At 35.2% G+C, this 26,332-nt stretch overlaps 3 protein-coding genes across 13 annotated transcripts in view; 2 read left to right on the plus strand and 1 right to left on the minus strand.

Moving 5' to 3' along the window:
* The first annotated feature begins 14 nt into the window (after nt 1-14).
* The window catches only part of LOC118644825, a 42,758-nt gene continuing 16,440 nt past the window's right edge, over nt 15-26,332 (plus strand). For 2 of the 4 annotated variants that reach the window (XM_036284456.1, XM_036284457.1), the window contains exons 1-3: nt 15-1,642; nt 2,096-2,162; nt 23,839-24,050. In XM_036284456.1, the coding sequence (XP_036140349.1) occupies nt 1,576-1,642; nt 2,096-2,162; nt 23,839-24,050 (346 nt within the window). In that variant the 5' untranslated portion in view covers nt 15-1,575. Of the gene's footprint in view, nt 1,643-2,079; nt 2,206-23,838; nt 24,051-26,332 lie in introns of those variants that run through there. The other 2 variants (XR_004962611.1, XR_004962610.1) reach the window with 2 other exon arrangements.
* On the minus strand, nt 6,150-14,382 carry LOC105832528. Of its 8 annotated transcripts, none has more exons than XR_003626709.2 (7): nt 7,811-8,097; nt 7,490-7,725; nt 7,242-7,421; nt 7,085-7,157; nt 6,749-6,966; nt 6,399-6,569; nt 6,150-6,270 (listed from the first exon to the last, which is right to left on the minus strand). XR_003626709.2 is itself a non-coding variant. In XM_012673578.3 (7 exons), exons 3-7 carry the CDS (start codon nt 7,281-7,283, stop codon nt 6,206-6,208), a joined length of 627 nt encoding a protein of 208 aa, XP_012529032.1. In that variant the 5' UTR covers nt 7,284-7,421; nt 7,490-7,725; nt 7,811-8,098; the 3' UTR covers nt 6,150-6,205. The 8 variants fall into 7 exon arrangements, 2 of the variants coding, with proteins under 2 accessions (XP_012529032.1, XP_012529057.1); XM_012673578.3 differs by having other exon boundaries at nt 6,399-6,627; nt 7,811-8,098; XM_012673603.3 differs by lacking the exon at nt 6,150-6,270 and having other exon boundaries at nt 6,423-6,595.
* Nucleotides 8,631-15,223, plus strand: LOC105839407. Its single transcript, XM_036284452.1, has 2 exons — nt 8,631-8,718; nt 14,420-15,223. The coding sequence occupies exons 1-2, from the start codon at nt 8,650-8,652 to the stop codon at nt 15,110-15,112; spliced, it is 762 nt and encodes a 253-aa protein (XP_036140345.1). The 5' UTR covers nt 8,631-8,649; the 3' UTR covers nt 15,113-15,223.

The raw sequence follows: 26,332 nt of genomic DNA on the forward strand, positions 1-26,332 counted from the left end.
TATAGAAATCAAACCCAAACTTTCGATTGAGTTTAGTTAGAACTCGATCGGTTTAGTCGTTATTGAGATCTGATAATCTCAGGTGCTCGCAAGTCGCGTATTCGCGTATACACGGAGCGGTCTCGCGCTGCGCGTTCACTTGGCGCGAGACACTACCGTGTCTCTTGATTTGAATTAATTATATTTTTTATTAATTGATCTTTTCATCCTGTAGCGGGAAATGCCATTTTGTTTAGTTCTCTTTATTTGATAGATACGCAGAATAAAAAATTGCGATTTAATTTATTCGGAGGGCGCTGGATCGCTCTAAAGCGTGGATCGGTCTAGGACGGGAGACGAATACCTCACACCATAGACTTGGGTGTAGGCGTCTGGTTTGCAGCGGCAAATGGTGTCCGCTCCGGTGCTGTCTCTTATGGCGGAACGCATATAGCGCGCCGGCAGCCCTACGCCTACGCTAAAGTCTTACGACTTCGTAGCAGTGTTGTTAGACGGGACGGTTTTTCTCGTGCATGCGCGAGAATTCGCAGTATAAATTGTCTATTTTATTTGATTTTGTACAATCTTGACTTAAAAAAAAAATTTTATATAATGTTTCAATATGTAGACAAAATGTAGGGCTCCTAAAAAACCTATATAAATCAGATTTTTATACTTAATAATGTTATATTTGACGTGCATGCGCGAGAAAAATCGTCCCGTCTAACAACACTGCTTCGTAGGGGCAGTTGACAGGGAAGGTCGTACGCTTCGCAGCGCGCACCTTCCCGCACCGTTGGCTTGTGTGTCTCCCGCGGGATGGATAACGACAGAGAGAGAGAGAGAGAGAGAGAACTAAAGCGCCCGTGTATTGCGAGAGAACGCTGAAACGCGCTCTCTCAGCGGGTGACGGGGGCCGCCGCGTTCCGTACGGAACTGCAACTCTGTGCCATGATTCACCACTCGCAATGACTATAGAAGGAAGGTAACTGAACTGAAGCACCACCGATGTTTCACTCGCGACGCGGAGAAAAAGAGGAAAAGAAAAAAAGAAAAAGAACTTGATTTAGTTGCACTAATTTTAATGATAAAAAGAAAAGAGAATTATGTATTTAATGAGAACTCGCACCTTCACAATTGATCGTGTTCGTTTGATTAGATTGAATTCGCACGTATGCACTCGCTACGGTCGCACTTACGTTCTATAATTATAAAGCAGAACTAATTAATAAATGAAGGGAGAAATTGCCACCTCGAGTCTCTCTAAAGTAAGATCGCGTAAATATTCCAACTTCAACCTGAATCAATTGAAATTATTCTAAGTTCAACTCGTGAAAATAACCTACAGCACATGATATCCTATGTATCATCCCATTTTAATACTCAATGTACTGTGATCATCGTAGAATGTTGAGATCATCGCTATAATATCTTTTACAGTATTATTCGATTTTCTTCCGCGCGCGTATAATCTCAGGTTTGACTCAAGATACGGAAACGGTACGTATACTAACGACATCTGCATACGTCGAATCATTATACTGTCCTAGTACGGAGTGGTACGAAGTACGGACCAACGCAGACCAACGGACCCGCATGTGTCCGCATAGTGATATATGTATGTTAACAGAATTAATTATATTGAAGCGTAATTGGTATAAAGGTAATTTTTCTTTATAATTTTCATAAAATATTGGATAAAGTTAGCGAAACAATTGTTACATAATATAAATTACGCGATATTTTTTAATATTTTGTACAACTTCGTAAAATTTCTGATTAAGAGGTTATCCTTAGTCACAAAGCCGCATTTAGCAAAGATATTATTCATGCTAAAAGATGTAAAACTATAATAATTAAAACGTTTTGCGTTAAATATCTTATTTAATATATACATACAGTTTCCAAGTAGTGTCGCGAACGTGAAGTGATACGACAGTCAGCATATTCGCTTGAACTTATATATTTTTGAAGATTATTGATACAATCAACCGTCTTTGTATTTGTTATTATTTTTGTGAGAATGTCCGGAATGTCTCGCGGATCTTATTATTAGTAATTATGTTTTATAACAAACAATACATAAAATTGCTTTCAAAGGTGCTTGCTTTTGCAGTTCAATTTGTATTATTTGGATTGGCTGCTGGCTATTTGACAATCAACGCTGTAGAAATTTACGACAGGTATGCTTTATTCAATACATAATAAAAATTAATTTAGTTAAAAGAAATATTATCTTGTACCCAACTCCTATATTGTTATAAATATGTCCTACACTGAGACAAAAACATTTTTGAACGAAGTAAATAGAATTGCTTGAAATTATTATATTTCATTAAAGTAAATAATAATTTTATTTAAATAAAAATATTTAATTCCATGTAAATATGTGTATTATATATAGTAAATTAATTTAAATCATTGCATTTTCTACATTCAAATAAAGATTTTATGAGATTTAGAGTACTATTAATAGAATCAAGTAAATTGTCTTTTTAAAATAAAAAATTCAATTTTCTTTGCAACGAAAATGACATCTTAGTAAATATTTAATAGAATCAAAAAGAATATTTTTTAAATTTAAAATTATATACTGTTACGTCCAGCCTTATAGGATTTAACTCTTTATTCGGTAGAAAGGATATTTCAGGGAGAACAGGTAAGGCAAGGAAGAACGTAACAAAACGTGTAGAATTCCCGTAGGCACACAGTTTAAGAGAGGGTATGTGCCTCGGGTCGAACGCACTTTTTATGACTCAAAAATATAGGTCAACATGCCGATAGGCCCGCTATAACCCGTTTCGAGTCGTACGTCCGTCGGTCCAAGTTTCGAGTCAACAAATTGAATCGCTTTAACTCGGGATCGGACCAGATGCAGTCTTTGTTTGGGATAGGCGAGGTCGTTATTAATTAAAATAAATGATAAAGTTTCACATAAAATTAACAAAAGTATTTATTCTAATAACAAATAAAAATGAAAATAAAAAGAAATACAAATAAGCGCTGAAGTCGTGATTTGACAATTTTGTAATAACGGTATAATTAAATTTAAAATGCATAGTGAGTATGTATATAGTTGTACAAATATTAAATAAGTATGTGGTGGGCGGAGAAAGGGAAACAAAGATTTTTGTTTTTTAATTCTACAGTATTAACGGTAAACGCGGAGCAAAGAAATAAACGAAGGGTTTATTAAATGGTTAGATGGGGAAAACAGAGATGCTTGGAGTCATAAGAGGATAAAGCATAGCGGGGGAGAGTGGGGGTGGAATGTCTTCGGATTCAGTGGAACTTATGGGAGAGTAACTTAAAGAAGGAGGAGGTGAACTAGAAAGAGAATATGTTGGGAATATCTGAGGAAACGTGTTCATGTTCTTCAGTAATTGAAGGCAAAGAGGAAGGTCGAGGAACACTAAGTTCTTTGAAGCTGGTAGCTGGAGAGGAGAGTCGAGGAACATTAAGTTCTTCGAAGGTGGTAGCTGGAGAGAAGAGTCGAGGAACACTAAGTTCTTTGAAGGTGGTAGCTGGAGAGGAGGAGATCGAGGAACACTAAGTGGGAAATTATTTATAAAATAATAGGAACGTGTCTTAAAAAATTAAAACGGAAGGGAGTAGATGAGTAACGTAAAAACAAAAAAAGAAATTGTGATTGTAGGACTTACTCATTACTGGTTCTCGAATAAATCCGTTGGAATCGAAGGGATTTTTTGACCGGATGGAACGGCACTAAAGTTTACTTGCGCACTGATTCTACATGATTACTAACTAACTAACTCTCTTATTAACTGAACTGACTAAAAACTCTAAACTGAACTCACAACTAACTACTCTCAACTAACTGATTATTACTTACTGATTTTCTTCAAGATTTGGTATTATATATACAGAGTTTTACAAGGGGAGGATCCAAATGTAGGTAGTTCAAATATTCTAATTGGTAGGCTTCTTTTTCAGGATTGTGTGGTGGGTGAATTCTACGTTTTCTTATTGAAAAAATAATTTTCTCTTTTGACCAATCATACGTTGAGTAGTCTGTCGAAAGTTTCTCTGTTTCCTCCCACATTCCTTTAATTTTATCGAAGGGATCCGACCTATCGCGTAGGTTATCTTTCCTTTGGGTTTAAGAGATAAATAATTTTTTCTATCATGCTAGACGTGCTACGGTATGGGTTGCAGATGGAGGAAACGGTTATTTATTTTTTTGCTTATGTTTAGATACTTTATTGCTCATTTTTTGTGAGGAAACGTGAAACTTTGCTTAGATCTCATGTTTGTTTTTGAATTTCTATCTTCAGAATTTATTATTTGTTGACTCAATATTCAAAAGGAGTCGGAATTGTCTACTTGGTCGTTTCGTCCATCTAAGTTTGTCATTACGTTCCTAACAGACTAATCCTAAACGCGTAAAAAATTATCGGAGACCGTTGAAACGGAATTTCTTTTGTAAAATTATTTGTTCCTCTGACGAAGGGAAATCGTGGATTCTGCCGGACGTAACAATACTTTTGGATACTTATATCTTGTTAAAAGTAAACATTTATTTTTAAAGAAAAAAATAATTTTTTCTATTGAGTAAATTTCTTTTACAGATAGTGTAATTTTCAAAATTTATACACTGAGAAATGAATATTTAAATCTTAATGTTAACAGATATGTAATAAATAATTACTTGACAAAATAATTATTTAACAGCCAGGTAATAAATAATTTCCTTGAATAAAGTAAAATTTTTTTGAATTTTAATTTTTCTTTTTTAGCGAAAAAATTTTATTTTATTGGAGAAAATTACTTGTTAGATGCCGGCTACAGTGAGATAAATTTTCGTTCAAACCAAGTAAATGTTTTTACTTTAATGTTTTTTTTTAGTAAAGTAAATTATATTCATCCTATTTAAATAATTCTATTTGAAATCACTACGCTTTCTATATTCAAATAAAGATTTCATGAGGTTTAGAGTATTATTAATAAAATTAAGTAAATTTTTTTTTTAATTGGACAGTATCCATTTTCTTTCAATTGGGAAATTTTTCACTGAATATCCCGTAGAGACAAAATCGCAAAATCAGCATTTAATTTTTGCAAAATTTTTATTGTCTATTCCCGGGAAAAAAATATATATCTAATTATATATAATTTTGTATAACTTAGTAGATCTAATTATGTATGGATTTTGACCTGATCTAATTAGATACAAATAGATAAAATTGCTTATAATTATATATAATTGTATCTAATTAGATCAGATCAAATTTATACATAATTAGATCTACTAAGTTTTACAAAATTATATATAATTAGATATTTCCCGGGAATATTGTACCATTTCGATTTATTACACAGACGTATCAAAAGGGGGTTGGGGTTTACCCCTTTTCCCCTCCTGAAATTTATTATTTATTTTCCATTTTTAATTATAGAATACAATTTTACTGTTGACTGTGAGTAAAATATATGTTTTATGTTATATAAAATGTTTTCTCTTCATTATGACTATGTAATTTCTGGAATTTCCGTTTGTTGCTTTTTTTAAATTTCTGCTGTATATTAAAACAAAATTAAAACTTCCTTCTCCCCCGAAAAATCTCATGGATACGCCTATTTGTTAGTTAATATTTATTATTTTGAGAAAAGAAATATATATAATTTTTAGTAAAAATGTATTACATATTATATTATAAATAGATTTTAACTTCGTTACAATTACATTAATTCTAAATTAATAAAAATGTTTTAATTTTGTTCAAATATTTATTGTATTATAATTATTAATTAGAACCTTTTTTACATAATTAAGTTTATATTAATTATTATGTTATTAACTCTGTTATACAAGCATATTTATAATAACTGTTTTCCCAGCTGATGTATTTTAATTTTAACTTATAGCTATATAGGCTGTTTTCTAGCTAGGTACACAGACGACAGTGTAACACTGTGTCCATTAGTGTGAGAAAGAACATATCAATGTGTCTCACTCCCACTAGTGGACACAGTGTTACACTGTGTCATTTATGTACCTAGCTGGAAAACAGCCCTAATATAATTTGTGATATAATTTGTAAACTTTAATTTGTAAACGCATATGTACATGAATAGATTTAAAAAAAACTGAAACATACAAAAAATTAAAATTTTGTGGGTTTTTTCTTTTTAAACGAAGACTAAAACACTCTTTTTATTTATTTTTTGCTTCTCTTTTTATTTCTCCCATCCTTTGTGTAATAGTTCAATATAAATCTTTCTTTATTTGTGTGACCCAACCATGTTTGATTCCATAATCAAGAGAAAAATCTGAAAATATTATATATCTGTTGTAATTGTATAAATTTGGAAATCTATAACAAATATTGTTTGCAACACCAGAATTTATATTTATTATAATTGATTATAATAATAATATAAAAAATTATATTATTTACCAATTATTGCATTAATTGCAAGAGGATGTAAACATGAAAATTTAATATTTTGTCGTTCTTTTCCTTGTGATCTAGGAGCGTGCCCACTCAGAGTAGAGTTAATTAATGCTTCTTTTTTAAACACTCCTGTTAACAGTCTCCTAGCCATATGAGATGCTTTGTGACAATTCCCTAAAGCCGCATAATATATTACATTTCTACAATAGAAATTATTCTTCAAATGTACCATCTGCAATCAAATTTTGTTTTGTCCAATAACTTACTCTACATTTATAAATTATTTTGGAATCTACTAAAAAATAAATTAATATTTACAGTACATAATAAATGGCCCCATTTAAAACATTTACCTTAGGCTCAAAGTTCTTTCCATATAACTGAATATCTAAATCTTCAAATTCTTCTATTTCAATATCACTATCCTTAAGATTTTCTGTGTTATTATTAACATTCTCTATAGGATTTATAATTTTATCAGATGTATCTGACAATGAATTTTCAATTTCAAGGTTGTCAGTGTTTTGTGGTGGATTTAATTGATAGGAATCTTTATCTATCTCCTTCAAAACTATAAAACAGACATGAAATATACATATAGTTATTATATATACATTGTATAGTGATAATATTAACGTGATTTATATAACTTATATTATAATAAAAATTTCAGCATGTAGCAAACTTACAAGATTTTTCTTTCAATTTTTTTCTGGCTTCTAAAAGCATTTTTTTTAATTCTTCCTTTGTTGGACTATGATTCTGCAAAGATTTCACAAATCATATTTAATAGATAAATATTACTTGTTGAAATATTTTGATTAAAATAATGTATTATTAAAAAACCTTTTTTTTGTTATCTTGTGAAGTGTGGTAATCATCAATCATTGTATTTGAACTCGTGCTATTTGTATCATGTAGATGATTGCTACTACTAGCACTGTTGTCGGGGAGTTTTGAATTACTACATTTATTCAATATATTAAAAACTGCAGAATTTTATGTCTTTTCTATTTTTCTTGAGACCTAAAATTTCAATTAGCAATTTATAAATCTCAATATAATAAATTAAACCGAAATTATAAACTTATTACCTTTTTAGCTCTATTATTTGTGCTTTAAGTGTTAATTACTACTTTTGATGATTTAAAAGACGGTGATACTTCTATTTCTTTGCTTTTACGATGAAACTTTTTTGTTTCATTGAATTGTTTACCTTTTTTAGTTTTTTTCTGTAATTTTAATGTATCAAATTGTTTTTGCAGGTAACATTTGGTATCACATGACATTTACAATGCTCGACAACGCTTTTATATAAGTAAAGAATAACCTATAAAATTTCTGTACTTATAACTTTATACTGATAACAATTTTTACATAATAGACGTATATAGATTTATTTTAACTTAATTTACCTAAATGTTCTATCACTTTCCCAGTATATTGTTTATTATTGTAAGTAAATATTACTTCATCACCTTTTTGTAATATTTTCTTCGTCAAAAACAACGTTTTCATTTTCTACAAAACTGTAGGAATTGTCGCTAGCACAGTACAAAATAAACATTTTTATGCACGGAATATGTTAAGAAATTCGAGATAATTTCACCACACTTCGCACGTTAATCTATTGCAGTAGAGACGTTGAGAAAAAGCGCGAACCGTGCCATCAAATTACACACAATAATATGAGTGCGTTCAGCAGACGAAGCGGATCAGTGAGCGTTCAGTGATTGGTTCTTGCCTTTAGTTCTTCGTTAGATTTAGAAGCAAAAACCAATCATTAACCACTCACTGATCCGCTTCGTCTGTTGAACACATCTAGTCATACACAATCGAGAACCGAGTACACGTCAATACACGTGCTGCGCAGAACATTCCGCACAGTTCTTGAATGTAGCATCTTATTTCTATATACATTACCTACTAGCCTTCTGTTTGAATTATCAGTGATTAGCAGTGTCAAATTAAGCCAATTATAAAGCGGTATATATATGTCTTCTCGTTCACAATATCGCAATGTTAAATATTTGACGTAATCAACAATACACCAAAAAATCATAAATTATACCTATTTAAAAGTATATAATTAAATTATATAATAAATATTTAAAGTTTCATAATTATTATAGCTTAATTATAATTATAATTTTTATAATTATAAATTTTATAATTATAATTTATAGTAAAAACATGATTAAAATCAAAGTAATAACATACGGTTTTGGGAAATTTTCTATATTTAGACAAAATAATGGCCAATGAATATGATACCCTTCCACGAAAAAAATATAAACTATGGGAAGAAAATAGAAATGTTTCGGTATGTATAAAAACTATAATTTTTATATTTTCTATATGATGTTTAAAAGATTAATATTGTAGCGTGCGCGCCGCGGAAATGAAAGACACTTTTATAACTATAAAACCAAGCAGCTTTATTTACGCGTCCGACAAGGCTCGAGACCAAGATTCGACTAGTTGTTTACACGCGTTGTCAAGCGCTCGTCAGCTGACAACGCTCGGTCCAGGAAATCAATAGTATTGATCCGTCTTCGAACAGCTGAGTCGCGGTCGCGGAGTATACCGGGCGACGCACGCAACACTGCCCCCCTTCTTCTAGATTGTCGTCCCGACAATCAGGGAAACAGTTTTAGCGCTTTCCGCAGAAGACTCCCTCGGTACCCGGACGATTTCCTGCTCTTCCCGAGCTGCTGCAACGGGTTCGCGAGTCACGTCCACCGAAGTTTTTCGCCCCCTGCAAGGACTACCACGGGCATCCTCTCACGCCGAACTCATCCAGCTCTCACGCAGGATCTCCCGAATCCTTCCGCGTCCCCGTGCTCCACTCCCCTTGCGACACTGTCCCTCGACGTCGGATCTTGTGCACTTCCTTCTTCTCTTTTCAGGATCGGGGGGGAATTTATCTCCGTGGACCCAACGCTTTAAAAAGCTCCCCGTCCTCTGCCTCGGCATTTGCCCTAAGTTCCACGGGAAAACCACGGTCAAAAACCGTGGATGAGGCAGTCTTCTTCCCTATAAGCAGCGACCTCCTTCCGAAAGAGATCCCTCTTCGTCCGCCCTTCTTCTAAAAAGAAACTGCTCTCCGAAGAGCAACTGAAACACACAAGAAAACAAACAGAACAAAAACATAAAAACATGAACTAAAATTAACTTCAAAACGGTGTTAACATTAGAACAAACCCCCCATTTCATTCGGGCTCGGATTCGTATCGGTTCGGTTTGAACTCGCATCGGCTTCACTCCTTCTCCATGAAAGGAGCCAAACGATTTGCATGAACAACTTTATTTATATGAAATCTCCGAATACAATACAATACATCATTCAATTTCTTGACTATCTTCCACGGACCGTCCCAAGAACTCTGCAACTTAGGAGCTCTTCCAGGAACCCGTCGAGGATTGAAGAACCATACTTTCTGCCCTGGTTCGAAATTTACTTGTCTAGTCCGTTGGTCATACCAAAACTTAGCATTTTTGGAGCTAATTGAAAGACGCTCACGAGCGAAACGATGCATCAAATTTAACTTCTGCTTCAATCTGAAAATAAAATCAGTCCTCCCTTCTTTCTTGGAAGAAGAAGGGTTGCCTCTAAGAAGATCCAGAGGCAAACGTAAGTCTTGTCCCAAATACATTTCCGCAGGAGAAGCTCCAGTTGTTTCCTGTTTTGACGAACGAAAAGCCAAAAGATAAAGTGAAATCCAACGATCCCAATCCTTCTGGTTTTCAGAAATGAATTTCGCCAAATAATCAAGAATTGTGCGATGTTGACGCTCGACTTGTCCATCAGACTGTGGATGAAGAGAAGTCGTACGCGTCTTCTTCATTCCTAGAAGCAAAGACATCTCCTTGAAAAGACTACATTCAAAATTCCTTCCCTGATCCGTGTAAAGCTCCAAAGGAATTCCGTGTCGAGAAAATACTTGATCCACAAGTGATCTTGCAATGGTACTAGCTTTTTTATTCTTTAAGGGAATAGCTTCTGGCCATTTAGTAAAACAATCCACCACCACTAGGAGATACTTATTTCCTGAAGAAGAAACCGGCAGAGGACCCAAAATATCGACTTGTATCCTCTCGAAAGGTGCGCCCACATTGTAAATTTCCAAGGGAGACTTTCCCTTCCCAATGGGCCCTTTTCTAGCAACGCATACCTTACAAGAGGCACACCATCTCTCCACGTCCTTCTTGCTGGTAGCCCAATAAAAATGCTTTCGTATTTTCTGAAGGGTCTTATTGACACCGAAATGTCCCCCTGAAGGTGAATCATGGGCTTCTTCAAGAATTTCCTGAACTTTATGCCGTGGCACCACAATTTGAAAAATATCTCTTCGCAAGTTCGGGGAAATCCATTTCTTATGAAGAACTCCGTCAATCAAAAACAATGAATCCCAATAAGACCAATAAATCTTCAAGGAAGGTTCGCCTGAAGCAACTTCTTGCCAATTAGGGCGAGTCTCAGCCTCCTTAGCATGAATTATCATAGAAACAACAGAATCCTAAAGCTGCTCTGAACGCCATTCCTGAAGTTCCTTATTTGAAAAGATTAAACGTCCCAAAATCTCTTCCTTTGAAGATTCCTCATTTAATTCCACCTTTATGCAGTATCGACATAAAGTCTCCAAACATGGTCGTCTCGAGAGTCCATCGGCGTTTTTGTGCACCTTTCCGCTCCGATAAAAGATATCAAAATCGTACTGCTGAAGGCGTTCTACCCATCTTGCTAGCTGTCCTTCCAAATTCCGAAAGGACATCAGCCAACGAAGAGAAACATGGTCGGTCCTCACTAAAAACTTTCGTCCATAAAGATAGTGATGGAAAGACTTCACTGAATCCACGACAGCAAGAAGTTCACGACGGGTAACGCAATAATTCCGCTCCGTCTTACTGAAAATCCGACTGTAGTAAGCGATGACTTTTTCCTCTTCTCCCTGCAACTGAGAAAGAACAGCCCCGATGCCATGATTCGAGGCATCGGTATCTAAAATAAATTGTCCTTCCCCCGAAGGAAAAGACAAAACCGGAGGACATGTTAATACACGTTTTAAATTCTCAAAAGCCTGTTGACATTCAGAGGACCAAAAGAACTTAACGTTTTCCTCTGTCAAATTATACAAAGGCTTTGCTAAAACAGCAAAATTTTTCACAAATTTTCTATAATACGAGCAAAATCCAAGAAAACTTCGTACCTGCTTCCGATTTTTCGGAAGAGGCCAATCTTTAACCGAAGAAATCTTTTCAGGGTCAGTTGCAACCCCCTCTGCTGAAATAACATGACCTAAATATTTAACTTCTCTTTTAAGGAAACTACATTTACTAGAATTAACTTTTAAATTAGCTCTTTTCAACTGAATGAAAACTTCTTTCAAATTGAGCATCATTTCTTTAAAATTTTTTCCGAAAACAATTACATCATCAAGATAAACAAAACACTTCTTTGAAATTAATCCTTCCAATACTCTTTCCATCAAGCGTTCAAATGTAGCAGGGGCGTTACAAAGACCAAAAGGCATAACTGTGAATTGCCACAAACCATTTCCGATAGAAAAAGCAGTCTTTTCACGATCCTTAGGATCTAGGCTTACCTGCCAATATCCACTTTTAAGATCCAATGTACAGAACCACGAATTCCCCGTTAAACAATCCAAAATGTTATCAATTCTTGGAAGCGGAAAAGAATCTTTTATGGTCACAGCATTTAATTTCCGGAAGTCGACACAAAACCTTATTGTACTGTCCTTCTTTTTGACCATAACTGCTGGAGAAACCCAAGGACTATTTGATTCCTCTATTACTTTATAGGCTTTCATATCTTCCAAAATTTTATTCACTTCCGCCTGTAAATGAAGGGGAATTCGTCGAGGTACCTGCTTAATAGGGCGAGAATCACACAATTTTATGTTATGCGATAAAACATTACAATTACCAGCAATAATCTTTTCAGAAAATACACAAGAAAATTCAGACAAGAAATTCGAAAACATTTGCTTTTGAGAAAATTCAAGTTCTTGAGAACTTTTTCAAAAATCCGCAAAAGAGGATCGGAGAGCCGAGCAGGGCATTCCTCAATCCGAGAACAAATTTGCCCGCGCTCCTCCGCCTCGCTGCCCGTTAAACCGAGGGCGCTTTCAAACAGACCGTCAAGAATTCCCGCCTCAGAGAGAAAATCCACTCCGAGTATACATTCGTCGCTTATCTCCGCGACATAACACAATAAATTAACACAAAATTTACCTAAAGAAATTTCAACAGTAATTCGAGAAATTACCGGAACTTTTTCTCCGGTAGGATATTTCAAATCACAAGAAATAATACGCTCCTGGTTAAAAGAAGCAGCCATCCTAGCACTCACGACCGATACATCCGAGCCCGTATCGATTTTAAAATTGCATACTCTCCCATTTAAATATCCGGTAAAATAACAACGGCTGCGCGCGGCCGCACTCACACCGTCAAATCGCCGAACCAGAGCAGCCCCGTCGCGCGCGGGAACAGGAGCCCGAACTCCGCCTGCCGAGCCGGCCCCAATAAACCCGACAGAACTTAGTTTCCCGATTTATTTGCCGGACACTCCGCACGAAAGTGCCCGGTGGCCCCACATTGCCAACATTCTTTCCCTTTTCGCTCTCTGTTTCCTTCCTTTCCTTTAAAATAATTCTTTTTTCCTTTGTCCTCCTCTTTCCGTTTTGAAACTCCCGACTGCTCCGATCGAGAATTTCCGTCTCCCTTACGTTCCGAACGGAAATTATTATTCCATCTCCCCCCTTTTTCCGAAAAGCTATTTAAATTAAAAGACTTTAACATTTTCGCGCGCTAAACCGCTACTCGTAAAGACGTTACCCCTTCAACTTGAAGGGAGCGTTTGACAAACCCGTCCGACAGCGCAGCGATAAACTGCGAACAAGAAATTTTATCGTGCACTTCGTACGAGCACTCGGGATACGCTTTACGCGATAGGCGCTCCAAATCCGCGCCTAACGTCGCGAAATCTTTCCCCGCCCCTTGCTTCCGATTCGTGAACTGCATATAAAAATTTTGCGCAAGCTCACTTTCCCCGAATCGAAGTTCTAACTTTGACTTGAGCTCCGCAAACGAAATGGAGCCCTCGTCAGCCGGAAACGAGTCCAAAAGTGAACGCGCCCTCCCCCGCAGACAGGAAGCAAGAACTACCGCCCTCTCAGACTCGCTCCAATGATTCGCACTCGCGATAAGCGAAAATTGAGCGAGGAACTCGCGCAACGGAGCCGTCCCGTCGTAGGTATCGGGCTTTAATTTTAGTCCGACGATCGGCCGCGTTTCACCAAACGTTTCCCCGCCCGCGCCTAAAACTCGCGTCGCGTCGCTAACGTTTCCGGTTACGGGAATATTATTGGGAAGACTTAGCTGGGCGTCAATCCCTCGAGGAAACTGCAGCTGTCGCAGCGTCTCTAAGAATTTCCGCTGCTGCTGCGCTTGTTCCTCGCGCATCCGCCGAAGCTCCTCCATCAGAATCTGGAACTCCGGAGCGATAGCAGTCGAAGAAAGTCCAGAAATCTCGGCGCGCCTCCCTCCCGTCTCCCGCTCCAAATCCCGTGCATCTGAGTTGACATCCTCTATGGCGTGGGATCGAGTCACGATAGGAGAACGGGGGATGGACATCTTTGAATTCTCCGTTTCTTCTCGTCTGTTCACTCCGCGCACTTATCACTAGATCCGCGCGCGTTCCTTAAGGTCCGACAAGCGGACGAGCCCCCAAAATGTAGCGTGCGCACCGCGGAAATGAAAGACACTTTTATAACTGTAAAACCAAGCAGCTTTATTTACGCGTCCGACAAGGCTCGAGACCGAGATTCGACTAGTTGTTTACACGCGTTGTCAAGCGCTCGTCAGCTGACAACGCTCGGTCCAGGAAATCAATAGTATTGATCCGTCTTCGAACAGCTGAGTCGCGGTCGCGGAGTATACCGGGCGACGCACGCAACAATATTATAAAATATATAATGGAAATGTTTTTATGCAAATAGATTCCCATTAGAAACCGTCAACGATGGGATAGAAAAATTGCACTATCAATTCCTGTTATAGATGGAAGTGACAATGACACTAATCAACAAAATTTTACACAAGTTTCGAATACAAGCCATGCAGATGATCATTTAAGCTCCAAGAGTTATAGCGACGATATTTACATAGATGAAGTATATGACTATGAAATTTACGAATTTAATGATTTCGTCAATGATAATAATCAAGATTATGAAGATGATACTACGATGTTGGATGATATAAATTATAATGTAGTTGATATATGCGAATCTTTATATGATCATAATGAGCATTCCACAGATTTTAATGAAAGTATATTTTGCACTTCTCATAGTAATGTTAATAATAATACTGTTTTATTTAATAATAGTGCTCAAACTGTTGATGAAACTGTTTATAATTTAATAAATCTTTATATTAAACATAGAATGACAAAATTTAACTTAGAGGATATGCTAACAGTCATAAATAATATGCTTTCCCAGCTAAATTTGATGCCAAAAACTTTATATAAATTATTTTCTTATGTTAAAAATATGGTTCCTCCTTTTACTGTTATTAAACATGTCTATTGTAAAAAATGTATGTTATATAAAAGTGTAAAAGCTGCATCAAAAGTGTGCAAATTATGTTTAATAAGCGAAATTTTTTTTTTTTTGAGATTGATATAATGCAACAAATTAAAAGTCTTTTTGAACATAGAAATTTATCTAAAATATTAAAAACGGAGAAAAATGGCTTAAATAACGGATTTGAAATTTCTGATATAATAGATGGATCTGAATACAAAAGGGTTAATTCCAGACAAAATAGAGGAGAATATGATCTCACGTTAATGTTAAATACCGACGGTTTATCTTTGACAAAGAGTTCAAAAAGTAATTGTTGGCCTCTAATGTTTCAAATAATGGAAGTACCTCAACATCTGAGAAAAGAATTCATTATTATAGGTGGATTATGGTACGATAATCAAAAACCAGTAATGAATACTTTTTTACGTCCTTTTTGTTTGAAATTATACAAATGTTTTCAAGATGGAATAAATTGGCTTCATCCTCAAACAAAAATTGTTGTACCATTAATAATAGCTGATGCGCCTGCAAGAGCACAAATACTAAATATAAACAATTTTAATGGACAATACGGTTGTAATATCTGTGAAATTAAAACACAAGAATGTTTAAGAATTGAAGGTAAAAAAAGTATTCGTATATATCCTTTTGTAGAAAATAGTACATTGAGAACTAATGACAAAATGATTGAACAAAGCCAAATAGCATTAGAGAAAATATCTGTTTAAGGTGTAAAAGGACCGACTATTATTTCTGCACTTCCGTTTCTAGATCTTGGAACTTGTGTAATTCCAGAATTTATGCATTCTGTGTTACTTGGAACTGTGAAACAGTTTTTAAATACATGGTTGCATAAAGATGGACCTTGGAATATAAAAAAATATTTAAATGAAATGGATAATTATTTACTACAAATTAAACCTCCGGATACATTTAATCGATTACCAAGAAGTCTTAATTTAATACACTTTTATAAAGCTTCAGAATATTACAATTGGCTTCTATATTATTCCGTTCCTATCTTAAAAAATTATTTGCCTACACAATATTTTCAACATTGGCTTTTGCTTGTTATGTCTATATATATATTACTAAAGCGCGCTATAAAATTATCTGATATTGAAGATGCAGAATTTATGTTAAAAATGTTTGTAAAACAAATTCCAGATCTTTATAATGATAGACAACTTACATATAATGTGCATCAATTAGTGCATCTTGGTATTTGCGTTAAAAGTTGGGGTCCTTTATGGGCTACTTCAGCCTTTCCATTTGAAAATTATAATGGAATAATAGCGAGTTTATCACACGCATCTAAGAATATGGGCCAAGAAATTATTAGTAATTTATCTATACTTTATGGCGTGATTATTTTAAAGAATAACATTATTCTTTATAAAGAAAAAAAAGTGTTAAGTGCAGTTTAAATAAAAATATATCAGATTTGCTATTGACAGAGCGAGATAAAAACTTCTTAAATCAAGTATTGGCTGAGGATTTTCTTATTTATGGTAAAGCAAACATAAAAAATGAGACATTTACTTCTGAAATTTATTCTACACAAAATAAAACTAATAGTTATACAGTACAAATAACAAACAATTCTTCTAATTCTGTAATGTATGGTACGATAAGATTTTTTATAAAAGCTAATAATGTTATGTACATTGTTTTTCGAAGGTTTAAAATTATTCATACCAAAATATTTTATCATAAAGAATTACGGAAACAAGTAAAGCACATATTACCTGTAAAAATAGATGATCAATATCTTATATTAGAATTAATAAACATTAAAACCATTAATAAAGTTATAAAAGTAGGTGATTATATTTGTAACGCACCAAATTTAATAAATTCAATTATGTGAACAATAAACTCTGTACGCACATACATATGAAAATAAAATTACTTATTCTATAAAATAAAAATAATGGTATTTTTATGCAAATTTAATGCAAACACATTATTATATATATTTTAATTAAATATAAAAGTATATATATAATTGTATCTTGTAATTTGATACAATTATATATAAATTTGTATATAATTTAAATTAAAAAAATTTTAATATAACTTTGAATAATATGATATGGAGTTATACATATTTTGATATAATTATATATAATTATTTAATCAAAAAAGAATTCGAATATAATGTTGTATAATTCAATATGGGTTTATAAATATCTTGATATAATTATATATATTTATTTACTCGAAAAGTAATTTTAATAAAATGTTGTATAATTCAATATGGAATTATAAATATTTTTATACAATTATATATAATTATCCACTCAAAAATATAACGTTTCATAATTTGATATAAAGTTATAAATATTTTTATATAATTATATATATAGACTTTATTGTGTCCCAATATGGGGTTACAAGGCGCTTTTTCTACGGAGCGTTCCCGAACCGTTCACATTTGTATCCTTTCTACTCTTGAACCGCCTGGCCATTTGCGACCTTTACATTCTAACACCCCCCACCCCCTCGCACGCCCCTATCCCCCCTCCCCAAACCCTGATCCCCCTCTCTCCCTCTTTGCCCCCTCCTCCTCGTTGTCCTCCTTCCATTTATCTCTCTTCATCTCCGCTCTCATTCTTCCATTTCTCCTCCTTGATTTCCTCTTTCCTTCTTCTCCACATGGGGCCTCTTCTCCTCTCTCTTCTCTCCTGTCTTCCTCCTCTCTCTCCGCCTCTTGTCTCCTTTCCTCATGCATTCTCGCCGTCTCTCCTTCTCTCCTGCCTCTCCTCCTAATAAAATCAATTAATTCATTATTCTCTTTCTACCTCTCATTCCACCTCCGCCCCCTCTCCAACCCCCCTCCCTTCCCTCCCCTCTCTCCAGCCCCCTTCTCCCCTACCCCTTCCACTCCATCCCCCCATATACCTCCTATCCCCCTCTCTAAACCTCACTCATCTACATCTCTCATTCTCTCCAATCCTTTTTCGCCTCGTCCCATTCCCACTTCCTTCCTTCCACCCACAACTCTCTACTACTACACCCTACCCTTTTTCCTTTTGCCCTTTCCCTTCTTGCTGCTTCTAAGATTCTCCACCTCATTTTTCTCTCTTCTATCGACAAATCCTCATCTATTCCTACGTTCCATCTTTCCCTAATTTCCTCTTTCCTCGCGAATATCTCCTCCCTATCTTCTACCTCTCTCAATTCTATTATGATCACCCATCCTCCCTTGTCCCCTTTTCTCTCTTCCATTCCTATCTCTACTTCCCTTCCTAACTCCGATTTTATGATCACTCTTATACAATCCCTTCTAAATTCCCCACTCTCCCCCTCCACTCCTCTCCATACTACGCTGCTCTCCCTTTTCTTCCTGCCGTACTCCTCTCTTTCCTTGATCCATCTGCTTGTTCTCTCTTCTCGCTCTGCCTCCTCTTCTCCTATTTTCCTCCCTCCTGTCCGTTCTTTTTTTCTTGCTCTCCTTGGCTCCTGTCTCCTCCATCCGCTATTTGTTTCTTCTCTTCGTACACTGCTTCCCTCTCTTATCTCTCCGCCCTCTTCTCTTCTTGTCTCTCTCCTCTCTATCCTCTCTAATTCCGTCCTGTCTGTACCACCTTCCTCCCTTCTCTTTTCGCTAGTCTGCTTTATCTCTCCCTTTGTCGTCTGCCTCGTTTTCTTTCCTGGATCTCTACCTACTGACTCCCCTTTATCCTTGTCTCTGCTCTTCCTTGACTCACCGCTCTCCTCTCTCCTCCTCTCTCTCTCTCTTGCACTCCTCTTTTTGTCTCTCTTTCCACACGCTCCTGCTTACTTGTTTTCTCCGCTCTAACTATATCCTCTTCTGCTTTCTTCCTGCCGGTTTGCACCTCTTCCTCTTTGGCCCTCTTCCTTCTCTCTCCTCTCTCCTCTCCTGCTGGCTCCTCTCCTTCGGAACTGCTGATTTCCCCCGACTCTCTGCTTTCCTCTCTTTTCTCCTCCCTCTTATCCTGCCTCCCCCCTCTTTTCTTCTCTCTCTCCTTACAATTCTCCTTTGACGCTGTCTTCTTTGACCTCTGTTCCTCCTCACTTTCTTTCCCATTGACAGCCTCTTTCTCTCTTTCTTCATCCCTTTTCACTACGTCCCACCAGTCCTCTTCTCCATCTCTTTCTCTGTCTCTATCTCCCTTTTCTCGGCTGACCACTTCTTCTTCCCTCCATTCTCCCCTTCTCCGTTCCTCTCTTCTCTTGTCCGTCTCCTCTTCTTTGCGCCACTTCCTGCATACCCTGACGAGCTCTGCTGCCCCTTCCTTGATTCCTCTTAGCTTCTCTTTTATCCCTGCCAACTCCTCTCTCATCTCCCTGCTCATATCCATCTCTTTTTCTTTCACCGTTCTCGTACCTCTTTCTTTGTATCCGTTCCCGGCATGAATTTCTTTTTTGCCACCATTACTGCATCTACCAGCCTTGCGGTCTCTCTCGATTCCTCTGTCGATACTCGTCACGATCATAACTCTCCTCTTCAACCAATCACAGCTCTCCTAGCCTTTATCGATATATCGATATACCTGAATCAACTTCTCTCTTGTGCCCTCTCTCGGCCTCCAATCACCTTCATCTACTTCTCGTGCGCTCGCGTCGTCTCCACTCCTGCCACTAACTCCCTCTGTCTTCTTCCTCTGCGCATTTCCCTCGTACTCCAGCGCGCTCTTCATCTCCTCTTCTTCATTGTAACCTCCCTGTCACTCCATTCTTCACTTCTCTCCTTTGTTTCACTCCAATTTTTCATCTTGCTATACTTCTTTCCTCTTAGATCCTCCGTCTTCCCCTCAATATCTCCACCGCCTCTTCCTCTCCTCCATTCAAATCACTATATCCCTCGACCTCCTATTTCCTCCCTACTCACTTTTCCTCTTTTTCTTCCGGAGCACATTTTCACACTTCCTCACTCACCCGCGCCATTTTTTTCCATCCCTGATATAATTATATATAAATTAATGTATAAATTGATCTTATTATGTGTAATTATATATAATATGATATAATTATGCATAATTAGATATAAACTTTTTTTCCCAGGTTTTAACCTTTAAGTTATCAATTTGTTTAATTAATTCTTCAATGTGTTCTTTACAATTCTTGTTAATACATGTTTTAATATATTTTTTAGCCAAGTTTTCTACGTGTTTTTTAGCACTATCTATTTTACTTTCTTTTTTATCTTTAATTATTTTTTCCGCTTTTCTTTGCCTATCGTGATATCTTTTCTTTTGACTTTTTTCCTTACACGGATTACTTTTCTTATTACATTTCATACAAAATTTATTTGAAATATTTTTAATTTCCTTGGTACAAATATTTTTTTAATGTAATAACAATTTCTTATGCCTATCAGCAATCTTAAAAAGTGACGGATTTTGATGATATGCAAATAATTCTATTATTTCACTTTTATTTAAAAGTTTAGTTAAATCTTCTATGCAAATTTTTCTAATTCTATTATACAAACATCATCCAATTTTGAAATTGATATATTATCATGGCCTGTATGTACTTTAAAAGTAACTTTATATAATTTGGTAGTTTTATTTGGTGAGTACTTAATGTGTTATCGATAAATTCTTCAGCTTCCATTTTAAATCTAAAATTCAAAAAAATATTTAATTTTGATAATAAAAATTATTTTTTTATTGCAAATATATATACTTTATATGAAAAAAAACCTTTATATGAAAAATAACATTTTGAATAAATGCATAGATACTGTTGTTAAATAGTATTCTTAAAAGTAAAATATGATAAAAATATAAACATACAAAAATAAAAATATATAATAGTTAAAGCAAATGAGTAAATTAATGTCTTGTCTGAAAAATATATTTCAGGTGTAAAATTTATTGATTATATAATTTTTATATAAATTTATACTAATATTAATATTTATTTTAATAGTTACACAATATAACTTGACATAATTTTAATACTGGCACTATTACTGGCTTACCTTGTAAACAATATACAGGATGAGTCATTTTAAGTTACTTATCCCAATTATTTTCTTACTTTTTATTGTTGAAACAAATGTTTCAGAAAAAAATTGTATGGTTTGAAAGGAGAAGTACTATTGCAACAATATATTTTTGAGATTAAATCAAGTCAAAAAGTTTTATACCACTTTTTCTTCTGACAAACAATTATTGAGATCGTAAGTGGCTCTGTAAACTTTGAAGCTTAATTTATATGTTTAACAATTATAACAATTATATGTTATAATTTTTAAACAATAAACTTGGCCAGTTAGGTCGATTTAACCAGCATCAAGATTTAATTTATTTACTGGCAACGCACAACCTCTCTTAATTTATGTTTAGAACAACGTATGCAGAAGACAATTTCAGGAAAGATTTTGAAAATACCTCTACGAGATCAGCAACTTTTTTATGAAGGAAAAAAATCAAGTACTTTTTAGAAATAAATTGTTTTTTAAATTTCTTGAAAACGACGACATCTACTAACATAATGCGGAATCATATGTTAAACCATACAACTTTTGTCTAAAACCTATGTTTCTACGTAATCAAAAATAAGAAAGTTATTGGAGTGGGTAACTTAAAATGACACCCTGTATAAATTACAGGTATATAGTAAAAATATTTTGTCTATAGATATATATTTTTTCATATTGTACCGATATAACACTTGACATGGAAATAAATCGAAAACGTCAAAGAAAAGATATTTTAGATGTATCAAAGAGACACCTCAGGAGAATAGCTGCACAAGAAGCAGATATTATTTCTCAAAATTTGTTTAATAGATGCTCATTGTCACGTGAAAATAGTAAATCTCTAACAGATTTGAACAATGATGGAATTAATTGTAATATAATAGATTTGAACAATGATAGAATAAATTGTAACAGAATAAATACCAACAATGACATTGAATGTGAAAATAATGTCGATTTTGTACAACATAAAAATGCAGACGTATTTGTACAATATGAAAATGCAAATAAACAATCAGAATCGGATTCACAGCCATCATCTTTAAACGATCGCAATGAATTAAGCTATCTGCCATTGGAAAATGAAATTGAAAGCGATTTTCAAGACGACCTTGCAGTCTGGGCTGTAGAGCATCAAATTACACATACAGCTTTAAGAGCATTGCTATTAACATTGAAAAAACATTCTTGTTTTTCCACACTCTCTTCGGATGCACAAACGCTTTTAAAAACACCAAGACAACAAGATATCCGTACAGTTGTACCAGGATCACATTATCATTTTGGTTTAGTAGAATCTATAAGACAAATATTATCTTCTGTAAAAGAAAACATTGATTGCTTAAAAATAGCTGTGAACATTGACGGATTGCCATTAACAAAATCATCGCAACAACAGTTTTGGCCTATACTTGGATCATTTATTCCATATGGCAATGTTTTCATGATTGGACTTTATTATGGGTATGAAAAACCGAAGGACACCAATGATTTTTTGAAAGATTTTGTTAATGAGGCTACCGAAATATGCGGAAATGGAATTAACTTCAACGGTCGACAGATAGCATGCCGGATTGAAGCTTTGATTTGTGATACACCAGCTAAATCATTTGTTTTGTGTATCAAAGGACATTCTGGATATTCTAGTTGTACAAAGTGTACTACGGAAGGAGATCATATAAGAGGTCGAATATGTTTCCCACAACTTGACGTTAACACTTAGATCAGATGATGATTTTATACAAAAAGTAGACGATAGTTATCACAAACCAAATACAACGTGCAGTCTGTTAAATATTCCTCATTTTAAACCGGTAACAAATGTTCCGTTGGATTACATGCATTTGATATGCTTAGGAATCATGCGTAAATTATTAAACTTGTGGCTTTATGGTGAACTGCAATATCGACTACGACACAGAGCTGTGGACGAAATCTCTACACGTTTGATTACCAATTTAAAGCCCTCAATACCTATAGAATTTCAGAGAAAACCACGAAGATTGGATCGTGTAAAATTATGGAAAGCCACAGAATATAGATTAATATTACTATATACGGGTCCATTGGCATTTAAATCTATATTAAAGAAAAATGTCTATATACATTTTATGACATTACATGTCATTATAAGGATCTTATCTTCAGAGGACTTACACCAACACCTAAGCTATGCGCAAGATCTTATTAATTTTTTTATTAAAACATTTATACAACTGTCCGGAATTCAAAACGTATCGCATCATGTTCACGGTTTAGTTCATCTTGTCGATGATGTCAAAAGATTTGGACCTCTCGACAACTTTAGTGCGTTTAAATTTGAAAACTATATGTAGATACTGAAAAAATATGTACGAAAAGCGGAAAAACCTTTACAATAAGTTGTACGGAGATGTATTGAAAAAGAGAAAAACTTTTACACGTCAACCGCTTTGTCATATTCTGTTCCAAAACATTCTAATTTATCGTTGTTACATTACGATGGTCTGCTTATACCGAATTGTTGCAATCCACAATACAAAACTATTAAGTTCAACGGAATGACATTTAAAGCTGGGACAGTCGCTGATAGTTGTTGTGGCTTAAGTTGTGGCACAATTGTATGTATAGAAAACATGGCTTACTGCGCAGAACAGAATGCTCCTGTCATTATTGGTTACGAATTTTTGGAAAAGGAAGATCTATTTAATGTTTCCTGTTCATCTTCCTTACTTGATATTTATTCTGTTCATAATTTATCTGATTTGAAATTATGGCCACTTAAAAACATTGTTAAAAAATATATGAAATTGCCAAACGGAAATGAGAAATTTGCCGTTTTTTCTCTGATGCATTCCAAGAATTAATTTTATATCCATTTCCACAGAATGACTGAAAAGAATAAGAAATATGTTATTGTTGAATTCAAAAATGGACTTCAAATAATACCCATGATATGGTTGACTAGTGATTTAAAAAGAGCAAAATGGCCGAAAAATTACATAACTAATAAAAGATATGACAAAGCAGTAAAAAATATGGAAAAACCAGAATCAACTTGGGAGGAGTATCCTATTATGAAAATATTTACATCATGTTGTAAGTAATGCTACATTTTTTACTTTTTTGTGACATAAATTTTCTATTAATTTTCTGTGTAGCATATAACCTTTTTAAAAAAAGTAAAAAAGGCGCCAAGTGTATGGTTTTTCTTTGATCAAATTCAACCTAAGTGGTATATACCTTTGAATGAAAGAAATCAAATTTATTTATATATCAAATAAATTCAAATTAATACTTTTGAAATCAAATTCAAACCTAAGTGGTTTACAAAAACACAACAAAATGCGTGATATCCAAAACAAAATTACCTTTTTAAAAAAGATAAATTCAAGCTAATACTTTTGATCAAATTCAACCTAAGTGATATTTTCTTTTAAGGAAAAAAATCACAAATTCAAGATAAAACTTTAATGATTTAACCTAAGTGGTACATATCTTTGGATAGAAAAAATCAAATTTTACATATTTTATCAAATTCAATTTAATTCAACTCAAGTAATATATGCTGTATGGACTTCTTTAAGGAAAAAACCACATAATCTAAGATAATACTTTTGACAACTCAAGTGATATATATATATATATATATATTTTTTTTTTAAAGAAAAATTATATAACCTGTAATGTATAATTTTATTAATCTCGCGTCTGTGAGTTTTATCTTTATAATCGGGCTGCCGAGTCAGATCGACGCACGTTGTGTCTTGCCGGTCGTTCCGCCATACTGCTTCACTGTCGTCTTCTCTCCCGCGCCCTCTCTCGAGTCCTCGCACGAGGCCTCTCGCCCATACACGAACAGACTTACATACGCACGGACAGACTCATACAAAAGCTTCAGACGTGTAACTCGCTTACAGATTCGGCCAGTCCTGACCCGCAGGCCGTCCTCGGCCGTGTACATGTTAATCATCCTCCTCGCTTTCATGGTTCGTCTCGCTATCGGTTCTTTTCCACGGACGCATATTAGCAGGCTCCCACACGCCTTGATACGGTCTTTGAGTCACCTGATGACCATCTACGTCCGCTACAACGTATCGGTTATTACGTAACTTTTTAATGACTTTATAGGGCCCTCGAAACTGCGGAATCAACTTGTGTGGGGTACCAGGTGTGCTCTCAAAGTTCCGTACCATCACAGAATCACCTTCAGCATACTCGTGCGGTTTCTTTCGCTTCTTGTCAACATAGGTTTTGTTGTATTCCTGAGCCTTACAAATTTGCATCTTAGCTGCGTTTCTAATTACATCTAAATCGCGTGTGTCATTCTGAAACTGACTTTCGAGGTATTCTCGCACATTATCCGCAGGTTTCATACGCTGATTTGTACCAAACAGTAGGTGACTAGGCGTATCCCCAGTGGATTTATGGGGTACGTTGTTCAACGCGTATTCGATTTGTGGTAACACCTTATACCAATTTTTCCGGTCTCTACTATCAACTAGTTTAGCCAATATAGGCTGTATAACTCGGTTCACGCGCTCAGCCTGGCCATTAGCTTGAGGCGAAGCTGTCGCTACCTTTATGTGTTTAATGTCGTGATCCAATATAAAATTGTCGAACTCCTTTGAACAAAAACATCTCCCGCGATCAGAGATTATAGTTGTTGGGCTACTATAGTTATAGAAGTACTGTTCCAAGCAATTTGTAGCTTCCTGACTCGAGGTCGACTTGGTGGCGTATAATTTGACGAATTTCGTAAAAGCATCCACGACTACTAACACATGCTTCTTTGGGGAATCTTTCACTACCGGACCAAAGTGATCAATATGAAGCACTTCAAAAGGTCGACCTTCCTTGGGAATTGCTTGTAACATTCCTTCCCTTTTTCCCGACTTTGGAGAGTACGCAATACACTTTAGACAATTCGCGATATGCGTTCCGACTTTACTTCGAATTTTTGGAAACCAATAGTTCCGGTTAATCATTTCGCACACCTTATCTATCCCCATATGTCCTAACTCATTGTGATACTTATACAGAAGGCTCGCTTCCATACTACTAGGCACAACGAACAACAGCTTTCCTTCCTTTTTTCGATATACAATACCATTTCGCATCTCGTATAACTTATCTTCGGTTTTTTCTAGCTTAGACTGCAACTCCTTAATGCTGGCGTCCTGACTCTGACTCACTGATAAATTAAATTCAAGAGTATTATCCTCGACGACATAAACAAAATAGCATCTGCTCAAACAATCTACATGACTCATCCTCGTTCCCTTACGATGCTCTACTGTATAGTCGAACTCTTGCAACTCCAAGGCCCACCTAGAAATACGTGGGTTAATGTCCCTTTTGTCCAGGGTCAGCTTTAAAGA

This window comes from Monomorium pharaonis, chromosome 1 (genome assembly GCF_013373865.1).
Source record: "Monomorium pharaonis isolate MP-MQ-018 chromosome 1, ASM1337386v2, whole genome shotgun sequence".
Classification (NCBI taxonomy): domain Eukaryota; kingdom Metazoa; phylum Arthropoda; class Insecta; order Hymenoptera; family Formicidae; genus Monomorium; species Monomorium pharaonis.

What these genes read in the sequence shown, in the direction of transcription:
- LOC105832528 (XM_012673578.3), bottom strand. Translation starts at nt 7,283, where the DNA reads ATGATTGATGATTACCACACTTCACAAGATAACAAAAAAAAG. An exon ending in AAAATTGAAAGAAAAATCTT is followed by an intron (nt 6,967 to 7,084) that starts GTAAGTTTGCTA and finishes TCTGTTTTATAG; the next exon opens with TTTTGAAGGAGATAGATAAA. An exon ending in TGCAATTAATGCAATAATTG is followed by an intron (nt 6,271 to 6,398) that starts GTAAATAATATA and finishes TAATATTTTCAG; the next exon opens with ATTTTTCTCTTGATTATGGA.
- LOC105839407 (XM_036284452.1), top strand. Translation starts at nt 8,650, where the DNA reads ATGGCCAATGAATATGATACCCTTCCACGAAAAAAATATAAACTATGG. An exon ending in AAGAAAATAGAAATGTTTCG is followed by an intron (nt 8,719 to 14,419) that starts GTATGTATAAAA and finishes TTATGCAAATAG; the next exon opens with ATTCCCATTAGAAACCGTCA.